The following is a 15,449-nucleotide window of genomic DNA, read 5'->3' as shown; positions in this document are numbered from 1 at the left end:
GAATCCGGACCTGTTTTGTAAAATCGCTGCACGCTTTCACCCCGCCACAGATAATGTCGAATCACATAATTTCTAATAAAATAATTTTAAAATTCATAAATAAAAGCTAGTTTTGAAAAATATGAAAATTATTTAACACTTCCCGATTAAAAAAAAAAAAAATCAACATAAATTAGTTTTAAAAATAAGGAGGCGCTAAAGGATTATAAACATTTAAAAAAAAAAATACGAATGTTACGTATTATATTAATATTTTTAGCATAATGTGAATTAATCAGTTAAGTAATTAATAATATTTAAATTTAAAAATTAAAAAAATTCTTTCTATTAAAAATAAAATAAAACTTTAAAATATTATTCCATTTTAACCCTGCCCCCTGGTGCCGGTTTACGGAACTAAGTTAGTTTTTTTTTCTTTTAAAGGAAAAGCTTCCATCTTTTTGTTTTAAGTAAGTTTCTGTTGTTTATTCATTTACATTGACAGAATAATTAATTAATTACGTAACAAAGTGACGTAAATAATCTATTTACAGTGACGTAACCTTTACATTTCATTGTTATAAGTGTTATACACTTGACATTGTCTGCTTGTCACACACAAAACTACAGAAATTCACGAAAATTCAGTCAATTTACCTTAAAAATTGTATATTTTTTGTGTTATTTCAATATAAATTATTGTATAAATTTGGTAATGGAGTTTATAATTTTCATTTTTTTTTTTTTTTTGATAATTTTGGTTGTAGAAGGGTCAATTGAACAATAAGCAATGCCTCCAATGTTGTTGCTGTGAAGATATTGGATTTACACGTGTTTGACTGCATTGCGAATGAAAGAATGGGCTGGGGTACAATTACACCTCTAAACAAGACGGTTGGACCTTATCGAAGCCAATGATCGTACCCGTAGGTGCAAAAAAGTCAAAGGAATCATATATCTATGTGCAATCCGTGGCGAGTTGTGGTGCCCCGAAATTGGCCTATTTCCGGGTTGTGCGTGATTGAGAGTTGCATCACTCCACCGAGATTATTGCATTTAACTATTTTGCTGGCTTTGGGTGTTTGTGGAGTACTTGATGTTATATAGTTGTAGGGAAGTCTGAGAGGTGTGAGTGACTGCATGCGGAGTGTTGGTTGAGACGAGCAATGGTGAGCCTTGACTGACACGGAGCATGGGGAATAGGCAGTGTACTGGTACCCGGTAAGAACTGACCTTCGGAGGAGAATATCTGGTGAGAGGTTGTGTGTACAGGAATGATTCTGTTGACTTTTTTGCATGAACGGGGGTCTATAACTTTGTGAGGTGGCAAGTCTCGTTCAGAGTTTACATCTGGCTGTACTGGTTTTGTTACAGTATAAAGATTATGTGATTTAAGTTGGCAATGTGCAGAGAATATGGTGAAGAAATGAAATTCTGCCATTAAGCAGTTATTCATAGGCTTGGAGATAAGCTATCGAATCAACGAAAGACAGAACCTTACTCTTGTTCTAATTAGTCCTACAATTATGTGATATGCTTATTGTTTAGTCTTATGTTCAAATATACGAGCGCTAAGATGGCTTTTTCTTTTCCGCTAGACTTATTACACCATCAATGAAATGGAGGACAAACTGTAGAAAGACTTTTTATTTATTTGAGTATGCATTTTGGATAATTATATCCATTTTCAACTCTTTCGTTACAACTATACATGGAAAATCAGCATAATGTATACAAGTTAGCAAAATTTTACTATAAAGTTACAAAATTGTAAAAGAACATTAGGAAACTTACATGGATTGTGAGAAATGCAGGAGTTGTGACATTAGATAAAATACGGATGGTGATTATTGATTAACAGGTATAAGCTACTATAATGAATAAATTTAAAATGATTTACAAAAGGGAACATTTAACATAGATGTAAANGTAAAAGAACATTAGGAAACTTACATGGATTGTGAGAAATGCAGGAGTTGTGACATTAGATAAAATACGGATGGTGATTATTGATTAACAGGTATAAGCTACTATAATGAATAAATTTAAAATGATTTACAAAAGGGAACATTTAACATAGATGTAAAAATTTTTTGAACTTATAGTGAACATTATGGTCTGGTACATAGTGTTGGAAAAAACATCCCAGTATACACAACACAATGTTGAGTTAATATTAAGAAAATTGGGAACCTTGATCTTGGTTACAGTAAGGGTAATAGAAACCTTTTGGAACAACCAGTATGATGAAGTGAGGTTAGTACACCATTAAAATAAAGGGAACAGCAAGAGATTGTTTTAGTTTACAGTAGAGTTTCGCAGTGTGGGATGGTCCACAAATTGTAAGTGGGAAAGGATGCGTTAGGATGGCATCAACTTGAAAAGGGGAGAGAGGTAGTGGGGGAGGGGTGGACATAAGGGAGGGAGAAATCAAAAAAACAGGTGTTTTGGGGGTTAGGGAATTGTAGAAGAGTGAAGTAGGAGGGGAAGTGAGATATATGAGTACCCTGCTGGGTGCTGTATTTTAACACATAAATTAAGTACTACCGCCTCTGGGCTTCTCTTGGTCAAGTATGGATACCAAGTTTCATGTGGCTTTTGACCAATATTATTATTCATTACACTGTCTTTGTTTTTAAGGATCTCAAGATGTTCATACCACCTCCTTTTTTGTGTATGTAATTCTTTTTTGACAATTTTTACAGTTTCTTTTAAGATTTGGCAATGTTCGTTGTTATAATGAACCATGTTTTCTCACAATCCATGTAAGTTTCCTAATGTTCTTTTACAATTTTGTAACTTTATAGTAAAATTTTGCTAACTTGTATACATTATGCTGTATAGTTGTAACGAAAGAGTTGAAAATGGATATAATTATCCAAAATGCATACTCAAATAAATAAAAAGTCTTTCTAAAGTTTGTCCTCTGTTTCATTGATGGTGTAATAAGTCTAGCAGAAAAGAAAAAGCCATCTTAGCGCTCGTATATTAGTCCTACAATGGCTAAATATTCTGTTAAGAGAGTGGACAAAGACTGAATCCTGAACATGATCTTGAATTATCTTGCTTGTAGAATATTCATTTGAGCTTACATACATAGTTTGTTTTCAAAGAATTGGAGACTTGCCGAGCTAAGTTGACAGCTTGTTGCTTTACAAGAGCCGAAAGATCTGGGTCCTGTAGCCTCATATCCCATTAGCTTATTTAATAGCATTTATGTCTGGTACCATACAGTTCTTACAACTTTCTTAACACAAAGCTGGCATAGATGTGGAGTAGAGATTCACAACCCACCAGTATTTTCTGTATTAGACTACCAGTGGGTTGTAAATCTCTACTTCTACATGCCTGCTTTGTTTGAGGATACACTTCATGTGCAGGACCCAGACCTTTTGGCTCTTGTAAACTAAGTTGTCAACTTGGATCAGCAGTTCTCCTCCTCTTTGAAAAGGAATTATATATGCAATCTTAATTTATAGAGCATAGGGAAGAGAGGATAGCTGAAGAAAAGACGGAAAGTCTGGAATGGGCCTTATACATAAATTGAAGATTTGGTGGAAAATATTCTGTGTGGATCATAATTAACTTGGAATAATTAATTGAAATAAAGAAATAATTCTTGGTCCAGTAAACTATCTTGTAACATAAAACACATATATCGGCAATGTTTTTAGTAAAACATATAAAATTAACTAAACTGAAAAGTAATTTTGTCATCATTTACTGTATGAGTTGTTTTCAAAAATGTGAAAGATACAGCCAGCTTGAGAGATGCGTATTAGCAGTGGTGGTTGTGAAATTTAACGTACTAGCAACTTGGTACTGCTTGTTGTCTTAATCTTGTGATAATGGGGCACATGCATGTTTATTCTTTGAGTTAAGTGCCATCTAAGTTGAATAGTTAGTGACCTTTGTGTGTTGTGTATATTGGGTGATTACTCTGGTACATGCCTTGTATGTAACTATGTAGTGAAAATCTTAGTGAAGTCTTTTCCCAAACTCCGTCTTATTGAGTTGATTTCTGTGTGTATCACAATTTGATATAGTGATCCAAGTTCGATGGAAAGCACACCTCCACACTGAAATTATACAATATTTACAGTTTATTTACAGATTCTATATGTAGGGTGTACAAGTTCAAAAACATAGTATATACAGGATAACAAAGTATGGTGTCTCACATATTGGATTGGCTTTCGGGAACTATTAAACTCTGGAGATGCCTTAGTCAGTCCAGTCTCCGCACTAACCATCCCCTGAGATGTTTACCAGAGCAGAACACTCTACACTCAGCAGGCTTCCCAAATGCCTGAGACTACCGTGTACCAGTCTCTTGCCCTTCTCTCCTCTCCTGTTTGCCTCGCAATTTAAGCGTTTTTTTTTTTGGATGGGGATTCCAATCAATCATAACCCTTTCTTGCCCGAACAGTTTACACTCAGGTCTGCCGTCATCCGACGAGAGTCAAGCTTACAGTAACGTCCACCACTTGTTTACATTCAGTAGTTTACCATATGGCAAATGGTCTATCATCTGACCACAGGTGGGTCCAACTGACAAAGTTGGTGCTTCCTTTGTTTTCCCTCTGTTTACAAGTCAACACCTTACAAGTGGTATATTGCCCGACCGCATCTGGGTCCAATTGACAAGGCCACGCTTCCTTTGTTCCCTCTCTGCTAAAAGGCCAATACTTTACATATGTAATATAAGTTTGATAATATTTTTGAAAATGTGGGTCTAAAATTTTATGTATTATTGTAATTTTATGTATTTAAAAAGCTTTTAAATATGTTTAAACATTTTCCTGTTAATTGTAAATGGATGTGTAAATGTACAGTACATGCATATGTAGAAAAACATCTGGGCTATTTGGGCAAGAGTACAGATTTTTGTGGAATTTCATCTTTTTGTGTAAAATGTTGGCTTGTAAATACATAGACCCAACTGCATTTGTGATATGAAAATGCTTTAGATGGTAAACTTGTGAACATTAACAATTAACAAGATAGTCAGCATATTGCCTTGGAGATCTAGCTTTGAGTTCAATTTGTACTGTATAAACAATAATTGATTATAGATATTACTAGTTGGGGCATTGCTTATCATCTCTTATTTACCTGAGTTAGTTTTCCCCATGTAGCTGTTCATATACAGTAGAACTCCAATTATCTGAGGTAATGTGGACTGTTGCTACATCTGATAACTGGAAATTCGAACAGAATGGACGGTTGGTACATTCTTGGATAATTAATGTAATTAAAATAATTTAAAATGGTGGAATTCCTTTTGGAATGCTGGATTCTGTATATGGTTGAGTGCTTTGGATGGCAGTAGGTGTGTAATTGAAGAAGATCCATGTAGCGTAATTAATTGGCAATGCATCTACAAGAATTGCAGGTTCAAGTCCTACTCTGGATCGATCTTTTCTTGTAAAATATTCTAAATTAATTAACTTAATTCTAATTATTAAATTTAATACATGATTGTGATTTAATTGCATATGTTTAGTTCAAATTACATAACATCCGTAAATTGAATTAGTGAAGTTATAGTCCAATAACAAATCTGTCTTTATCATTCGATTATTAACGTGATAAGAGAAATATATGATAAGATGCTAAAAATATTTTAAGTAATTTATACTATAAGAAGAATTATTTAGAAAGTTGAACTAGCCACTGTAATTCATCTAATAAAGTAAGCAATGTGCCGTTAACAGTGGACGAGATTGGGGAAAGCTAATGTTTTTGATCCATTTAACAGGCCATTCCCAGGTAAAAATTACAAATAAACAGATAAAAACAAAAAAACAGATAAAAATGGATTGCATACAAAGAAAGATGGGATAGCATAAACAAACAAGGGGAGGTAGACTACAATGGCAATGGTTGATGCAAAAGACTAAGGAGATATTCTTATATAGCACTGGCATTATACTTTTATCTGTCCACACTTCAGAACCAAGTGCTGAACTCTAGCTCTGTTGGGCTTTATGCTTATCATCAGAAGTCTCTAATTTCACTTGTTCTGATGATATACAGTTCAAAAGCATGGATTTTCTAAAGTTCTTGCTGCAAGAAAGCAGTTTGAATTAAATTAATGTTAATCTACTTCAATCTCTAAATATTCAAAATAAAAAAACAATTGCTTTATTTGGAGAACTTGCACATCATCATACTGTACGTGTTCAGAACCAAGTGCTTTTGGATCCTTGGGTACACATTTGAAATTGGATCATCTGATTAGAATGCTTGATTTGTTTTTTTTCAGTTAAAAATTCCAAATGCACCATTTTGTTTTTATGCTTTGATACCAGAATAAGTACTAACCAAAAACTGTTTTTAGAGAGTGGCGAATCCTGAGGACAGCATGTAGCTCCAAAAGCACTTTGTTCCAAACTAATGCAATATGATAATGCATAACTTCTCTGAATAAAGAAGTTCTGTTCTTAGTTTAGATTTATGCTTGTGAATCTTTCTAAATAAGTATGCTAGCAATAAATAATACATTTTTACATTATTTTTACTATAAGAAAATTTACTTTAGATCCTTATAATTATAAATATGTAGTCATTAAAATTAAACTTACAGATTTTATTATATAATACATATAACCTGCAACAGCTGGATGGCTGAGCAATTAGGGTGGTAGCTTACTGCTCTGGGAACCTGGGATCAAATCTGGATGGTTCAAAAAACTCCAAGAGTTTTTTGGGAGGTGGTCCATCCAGATATATCAGGCTTTGTTTCATCGCTACCCAGCCACCCCATAGTGAGCTGGCTGAACTGATAACAGGCTATCTAAGAAAGGCCCTTTTAGTATACACAGGGCAGAAAGAGTTAAAAAAAAAATGCTACTTTTAAAGTAAGCTTATACTTTAGCTATGCCTTTCTGATGGCATCTATATCACTTGTCAAAGCAGTCCCAGAAACTGTTTTTTGCAATGTCTAATGGCTTGCATTACTGCAGCTTTTTGCTTGCTGAAATCTATATTGCTGCAACTTCTCTTTTATTTTAGGGAATACATAAGTGTGGAGACAAAATGAAGTAAGCAAAAACTAAGTAAAATAAGAATATAACCACAAATATTCTAAGCCAGCTTTTCTATAAGTGTAATTTAGATAACACAACATTTCTGTAACAGAAAGAGTGACTTTTGTAATTCTGCATTGATCAGATCTTCATGCAACATCTTGAGATATTGAAGATTTAGCTCTCATTTTAATATGTTTTCTCTTACATGGTAAATCGATATCAGTTCAAACGAAGTGAAAAATTTGTTTTTTTTTTTAAGGGTAATTTATACATTTAAATAATTTTATATTTAGTGTCACAGTGCGAAGAAACGACTCATCCAGAAAGTCTTCTGGTTGATACAGACTGTCAAGATTTACCGGAAGTAAGGCTTTTTTGTGCAGTAACAAAATGTTTATTTTAAATTTAAGAGCCGTAACAATGTTTTAGATTCCTTACAGAAACGTAAAGGAGGATGGCCAAAAGGACGAAAACGAAAGACTAGACCACGAGATGTTAATGCCCCAAGACTACCTCTCACGGGATACATTCGATTTTTAAACGAAAACAGAGAAAAAGTCCGACTAGAAAATCCGTCTGCCTCTTTTTCTGAAGTGACTAGAATTTTGGCCGGAGAATGGAGTAAATTATCAACTAATGAGAAGCAGGTAATACGTTAGTCGTGTTTCTCGTTTTAAAATGTTCTTTGTTCAGTTTACGCTTAGAAATTACATCTTAATTTTCATTAATTTCAGAGGTATTTAGATGAAGCTGAAAAAGATAAAGAAAGGTATATTAAAGAACTGGAAAAATACCAACAAACTGATGCATATAAGATATTCACTAAACAGAAACAAGAAAAAAAGTGTAAAGGTGACATTTAAGCATGCTCTTTGTGTGGTGTAATGCATGTTTTACTTACTTATTTTTGTCCTGTATTTGAAAATACAGAATATTATAATCAAAGTATCCAAAATTAAAGTATGAAAGTCAGTTTTTACAAGAAAAAATATAAATAATTTAACAAGATTTTAGGATATTTATTCCACACACTAATTTTGATTCACTTCTACGATTTAAATTTGAAAATAACCTCTGCAACTTACTAATTAACTGACTTAAAATTCAGTAGAAAATGAGAGTCACTGTTGAAGATGGAAGTGAAAGGCATTTCTTGTCAATAAAAATTATTAACAGTGTCTGATATGGATTTACCTGATTTAGTAAGGTGTAGTGCTGCAGGAAGATTGAAAGTAGTTCATTCTCAAGTTTGTCTATCCAGCAACTTGAATATACATCCACAAGTAATTCGAGAATTATAGCATTGAATTCGTGAGATTGTCTGCAATAATAACATGCTGAAGGGAGTGCAGGCTATTCTGTATATTTTCAAAAGATAATCTGATTACTTGACACTGTAAGGATGAAATCTTTTGTAAAGTTTTTCAAGATTCTGTTGGTTTTGTGCTTTTTTTCTGACTAGTAATGTTTGTCAATGTAAGGCTCAACTTGTTCACCTTGAAAGTGAGGATATTGAAAGATGGGTTGAGCATTTAGATCCCTGTGAATCCGACAGAGCATGCCTGCAGTATCTTACAAGATCTGTGCCACTTGTCATCTCCTGAGAACTTTTTATGAGCTATTTTGTTGAAGAAATCAATTTGTTGCTTGCTGTCTAATCTAAATCATGCAACGTGATCACGAGGGATGCGTCTGACATCTCGGTTTGGAATGACACAATTTATCAAATGACTTACTGTTACATGTAACATTAAATGTTGTAATATCTTCAGTTTTTGACTATATGTTTCTATATTTTCATTAATTATGTATTACTAAATTTCAATAAATTCTATTAAATGGATTTTATTTATTTTTTGAAAATGATTTTTGGACTTTAATTTTGGATGCTAGTGTACAATTTAGTATTAAACCTATAGGGATTCTATCATGTATTCTATGAATGCAAGACAAAGTATGACACTATTGCCTGATTATAATGGAATATAATTTAATAAAATTTTTTTCTGTAAGAAAATGTAGAAAATAATTTTATAAATATTGCATTATAATCAGTTATGATGAAAGAACATTGAAAATTTGACAGACAGACAAATGTCAAGAGAATAGATACTAGAAAGAATAATCCCATAAAATATGAATACTTAATTCTAATACTAATACTATAAGGCAAAATAGAACTTTATAAGCCTCTATTTTGAATCAGATAATTGTTTTATATAAATTTTACTCTATTATTATTGAATACATTGATCTTTTCAAAAGTTTTGAGTCTAATACTTTTACAGTTTACAGCAGTGACAAGAACTTCCCTTACTGGCAATATCTCCTTAGTCTTTTGCATCAGCCAATGCCATCATAGTTTCCCACTTTTACTCTAGTGGGGTCTATCCCATCTTCGTTTTCTGATACTGGCAGTCCACCTTCAACTATCCATGCATGAAAATTGCCCATTAACTGGGTCAAAAACATTAGCCTTGTTTAAACTTTCTCTAATTTATAAAGTATTTTACAGTTTATAATAGTAGATTAGACAAGTTCTATGCTACTAACAAACAAAGCATGGTTCAGTACTTTCATTTAGTTAAGTGCTCATATTTAATGAAAATTTTCTTGATTTTTTTGAAAATTTTGCATAGGATCTTAAATTATTATACAGTATATGAGTAATACCTTTTTACAATTGGTTTTATCCTATTTTTCCATTTTTCATGTTAAAATTCTGAATAAAAAAAAGATTCTCAATGTAAAATAGAGCAGAATTCATATCTGCAAAGAATCCAATTAATTTCATTTAAGTTCTCTAGCATATAAGCTAAAATTTTATATGATTCTAACTATATATTTTCCATATTTTTGTTTTCTTTTTTTATTTATAGATATGATGGATGATACTCAAGGAAGTTACTCTTATCAGTCCTCAACAATCGAGGTTATTCATCAATATATAATTTGATTCTTTACGTTTTTGCCTTTATATCTCTGTGACAAATAGATTTAATAATTATAGATGTTAAATCCTGAAGGTGGTCATGACGAAGATATTCCAGGATTCGATATTCCAATATTTACAGAAGAATTCCTGGATCACAACAAAGGTATTTGGACTTATAACATTCAGTTTTATAGATGAAAACTCTAAAATTTCATAAGATTTATTATATATTTTCGACCATAGCTAGAGAAGCAGAATTGCGACAGTTGAGAAAATCGAACACGGAATACGAAGAACAAAATGCGATACTGAGTAAACATATTGAAAATATGAAAATGGCAATTGAAAAATTAGAAGTTGAGACACTCCAACAACGCAACAACAGCAATGCCTTGCAGCAACATTTGGGAGAACTGAGATCTACATTGGCTGACAGTTTCTCCAATATACCTTTACCTGGTAATTTATTTTATAGTTATTTTTCATATAGAGTAGAGTCAAAAATGAACCAAACTTTTGGAACAGATTTTATTACACAACACACTGAAACATTTACATCATAACCTATTCAAAGTATGTTCTTTCTTTTGTTGGCATTCAAATTTCTTGTCAAAGCAGTCCTGGAAGTCTTTTTTTTTGTTTTTAAGGGTCTTTTTTGCTGTGTTTTCCTCCTCTACTAATGATTAGAACCTATTTTAAGGAACAAATAAAAGTTTGTGGGATTGATATCAAGAAATAAGGAGGCTAAGGAAGTACTTTCCCTTCTTAGCCAGATATTTATTGACTATGGATGCCTGTGTCACTCATAACTTTATGTTTAACATTAAGGTTTTGAGTTTTTTTTCTTTGTTTTTGACATACATACTTCACGATGATGAAAGTTTTTGTGAATGGTTTGTTAACTCTCACATAAATTGTATGAAATACCATATTTCCTTGATTAAACCTTGGTCTTCAAATGAGTTTGAAGGAATGAAGGTGCTGTTTAAATAAACCACAGGTTGAAAAGCATGGGAAACATGTTGAAGTATTGCACTGTATAGGATAATATAGTTTAGAATGAGAGATTTTTTTTGTTTGTTTACACTCTCCATCATGTGAGCAATAAGAAGGTCTTTTTTTAAAGCCCATTACTGTTTGGCCAGGCCTGCAGTTGGGTAGTGAGGAATGGAAATTGACAAATCTGGGAAAGATCACTCTCAAAAAATTCTTGGGGTTTTTCCTGCCCTCCTGTATTCAATTCTGAGTCTCCAGAACCAAAGAGTGAGGTCTTAATTACCTTGGCAGTCTGGCAGATGGCCAAGTTTGCTTCAGAAGATGGTAATCAAGATTCTGATTTCAACAACAGTATGAAAATAAGACATAAATAAATGGCCTGTAAATTAAGATAATTAAGATAGTTCTTTTAGTTTTTACCCACTTATCTCCAAGGCCTGGTTTAATACCTTACAACAGGAGAGTTGCAAGGTATTAAATCTTGGCCTCAAGAAATCCCAGGTTGTCAAATAAACTTGGGATATATGTATATTACATTTTAAAAATAAACCCCCAGGTTTAATCAAGGAAATACCATAGTAGCTTGCTGCTCTAGATGCACGTTTCTTATTGCAAACTTTCTCTGACACTATTACACAAATTTCTTGATCCACTACTCATGATGGAGATGGATTACAAATGATATTTGTACGCTAGCTTAGATTGGAGTTACAAGAAAGTGATGCCACTAGCTCGCTCAGTTTTCTGTAGTTTATTTTTGATTTTACTTCACAAAACATTAGTGTTAATTACCACTATTAAATCTTTTATTTTAGGTACAAACGAAGTTCCCACCATCGAGACAATTGACATGTACATGACAAAGTTACATTCGATGATACTCGATAATCCTCAAGATCACGAGAACCTAATTTCAACTGTCCGAGACATTGTCGGAAGATTGGATTATCAAGGATAAATTTTGTAATTTAATTAACGGAAATTTCAATATTTTTATTTTCATTTTCGTGTGTCAAAAAATATGTAATTAATAGAAATGCATTCGAGAGTTATTTACAGTTTGATCATCTAGAATGTAAGAAAATTATTTTTATCTCAGTGTTTCATAGTTCCTATAAGAGAATTGTTTTATTTAACTATATTTTTACAAATTTATTCAAATTCTAATAATTAAAAATGAAGAATTTTCATCTATATTTTTAAAATTGAATAGATAATGTTAACAGTTTATCAAATGGATGTTTTGTGCTGCTTAATGTCATGCAGTCCAGTGTGCCAATACTAAAAGATATACTTTGTAGTAAACACTTTCTGATTTTTTTTTAATTTTATACAGTATTTTTTTTGTATAATAATTAACACAATTTATCATTTGTATATTTTTATACCATATTTGGGAGTTGAAAAATTTTCACATTCAATTGTAATTAATTTTTGTTAAAAATATTTTATAGCAAAGTTTTAAGGTGAGCGTTGCTAACATTTGTTTGAAACTCTGTTTTAACTTTTTTATCGGTTTAGTATTTTCACTGAAACTGAAAAGAATTTAATTTAATTTAATTACACCAGTGCTTGGTTATAAAGTTTTGTAAATAGTAGTTTTATTTATATCTTTGTAGCCTTGTCTATATCTTTTAGACATGTTAAGCAAGTGATTTATTGCTTAACAATCCACAACCTTTATACACGTTCAGTTCTTAATTTTATTGTCGGAGACGAGTTGTAATGATTGTGATTTTAGGAACGAAAGATTGCGTGTAATGTAAAATTACCAAAATGTCATTATTTGGTTATGAAATTTGCACACAGATGCAAACAAGTGTTTAATATAATGATATCTTTACTCACTCAGTCAAAAGCTTTAGTTTCCCCAGATAAACTGGGCAATTGCAGAAGTAAGCCTGGACAAAATTTTGTGATAGAGAGAGTATTAGGCAATAGCAAACAGTTTTTCAAATTACTGTAGTGGCATTTTGAAATGATTTAAGGAGATATACTAATTATACCGGAGTGCTTCCCGATGCCAAATTGCAAGCGAGAATGACTGGCCGTTGTCTACGAGTGCCAGTCGATGAGGGTGCAACAAACTGACTTCTCTGATTTTCAAAAAAATCGTGTTTCTTCTAGCGAAAACTTAATCCATGTGGATCTGGGGTACTAACACTCTCGGTGATTAAGTCTGTTACGTGTCAAGTCCTTTTGTGGATGCAAGATTAACTTAATTTGTGTTAAGTGTATGTCTAGAATTACATTGACAGGTGACAGCGTAGTGCACATCCTGTAAATAGTTTTGGAAAGTATGAACATTCGGTTAATTTTATTACATCTGTATATATTTAGCAATATTTTGTATATAGTCAAACTTGAGTTTTTAATTGTGATCACTTTTCTAATTTAATTTTTTTCGTAAGATTTAATTACGTTCCACAGACATTAAATTACAGCCTTTTAATTTATATCCCGTCTTTAGCTGTATTGATGATTTTTACTATTTTTATCATAAAAACTTTATAACTTTTAAGACAAACCAAAAGGGAACTTATTGATTGTTTATAACTTTTTATTTGATAGTTTTTATATATGTTTCTGTAGATACTTACTGTATTTCATGTCAGGTACTCATTTGTTACATTTACTTTCATGTGAAACAGTTACATTGCATTTTATTTAGAGTTTAGTAAGTACTTATTATGAATTTCTTCTATACTTGTAGTTATGTGATTACAAATAATGGGCGATCAAACAAAGGTAGGACTCCCATGAAATAGTGCGAAGAGTTTGGCTACCTTCAGTTTGTAGCATTTCCAAACTCTCCTCTGCTAATACTCGCGAGTTTTCCTTTCGTTTGATCACCCCATATAACTTGAAACTAATTCTTGACAAAATTCATTTTATGTTTTGATTACGTATTATTTTTTAAGGTTTTTTTTTTCAATGTTTAAGTATTTTAGTAAACAAATTATTAATTATATCAATGCTGAAGAGTCACAATCGTGACCTACAAAATTTAAAAAAAAAAAGTTAAAAAAAAAAATAAATAAATAAAAGAGTAAAATGAAAACTGCATACTAGAGCAAGGATCAAAATCTTCAGTTTCAAGTCAAGTCATGCAATTTCGTATTTAAAATTTGTACAACTCTTTCTTGTAAGTCGTTTCGTCTGTGGCAAAGACTGTTGATCCTTGAACTAGTTATCAATTCAGGCTACATTTACTTAGACCTTTATTATGGTTTACTGTGCTATTTAAAGTTTAAATTACAGCAATTCTAGTAAAATTTTAAAAGATTTATAAGAAGAAACGATATCTGATTCAGAATTTTCATATTTTCTAATAATGTCGTGAGATTGGCAAATGTTTCTAGTGGGCATTTTAATTTTATATCACTTTATATAAACTACACATTGTTGTAACGGTGTTAATTCTGTATGAAATTATTGCAGATTCACTTTAACATCCAGGCAATTTTGGCTACTTTAGACCTCTTGGAAGGACCTACATCTCATTTAGCTAAATGTTCATGTTAAATAGTAAAATATTAAACATAGTGTAGAGTATATAGTAAAAATGCTATATCCTCTTAAAATTTAATCAATAATTATATAGAAAGAATACAATTTTTCGATGCTCATGTCATGAAAAATAAAAGTATGTTTCGGAAAGCTTCTTGATAACATAGAAATATAATAAAATAAATATTTATAGAACCATATAACGAAAGCATGCGTAATTTTGCAGGTGCTTTTGTGCTTCACGTTACCAAATACTGCCGTTACAATAATGTGCAGTTTCAGGGTTATATTTAGCATGGGGATGGTCTAATTTAAAAATTTTTCTACTACTTTAATCATTATGTAAATATAGATGCACTATCAAGTGTGTATATATTTTTTGGTTTTGATTTATATTGCAAATTTTCTCGGTAGCCCTGCAGAGAGCACACAATTTCTTATATTATAGTCGTTCTAGGTGTTTCACAAAAAAAAAAAAAAATTGATAGATATTGATATATATATATATTGGGAGTTGTGAACGAGTTTTAGCGGACTCGAGTATTAGAAATAGGAATTAGGTGTCTTTTAAGATAGATTATCGGGCTTATATCACTTAAGATATCTTCTTTTCGATGCACACAAATCATTTTCTTTTAGCAAATTAGTTTAAACACTGATTATATTTTAAAATATATCATTTTAGACGCTATGTAATGGATTTTAGGTACATGAATTTTTAATTTTGTAAGGTGTATCGGTTAGTTGATTTGAGGCTTAAATTTAAATATATAATTTGTGATTATTATTTCAATATTTTCTTCAGGGATATTTAAATTGTGAAAGAAACAATTTGCATTTTCTCAAGACCTCTTCCATTAGAATAATACAGTAAAACTCAATTCAATCAGTGTTATATTATACAAACCATTTTTAGATTTTTAGTAGCCATGCCATTTCTTTGTTTCGCAGTGTGACGAGCGCTTTAGGCACCTATTTATCACATGCGAATGTAA

At 31.7% G+C, this 15,449-nt stretch overlaps 1 protein-coding gene across 2 annotated transcripts; it reads left to right on the top strand.

Moving 5' to 3' along the window:
* The first annotated feature begins 375 nt into the window (after positions 1–375).
* On the top strand, positions 376–14,935 carry LOC111627572 (high mobility group protein 20A-like). Of its 2 annotated transcripts, none has more exons than XM_023371171.1 (8): positions 376–449; positions 7,307–7,377; positions 7,454–7,660; positions 7,748–7,865; positions 9,893–9,945; positions 10,024–10,111; positions 10,192–10,407; positions 11,760–14,935. In XM_023371171.1, coding segments are annotated over exons 1-8 (897 nt in total). In that variant the 5' UTR covers positions 376–448; the 3' UTR covers positions 11,903–14,935. The 2 variants fall into 2 exon arrangements, with proteins under 2 accessions (XP_023226939.1, XP_023226943.1); XM_023371175.1 differs by having other exon boundaries at positions 7,748–7,859; positions 11,760–11,902.
* Positions 14,936–15,449: the final 514 nt, after the last annotated feature.

The sequence above is a fragment of the Centruroides sculpturatus genome, unplaced genomic scaffold (assembly GCF_000671375.1).
Source record: "Centruroides sculpturatus isolate CEXI.00-Female unplaced genomic scaffold, Cexi_2.0 scaffold1, whole genome shotgun sequence".
Classification (NCBI taxonomy): domain Eukaryota; kingdom Metazoa; phylum Arthropoda; class Arachnida; order Scorpiones; family Buthidae; genus Centruroides; species Centruroides sculpturatus.
This window is presented reverse-complemented; position numbering and strand designations above follow the sequence as displayed.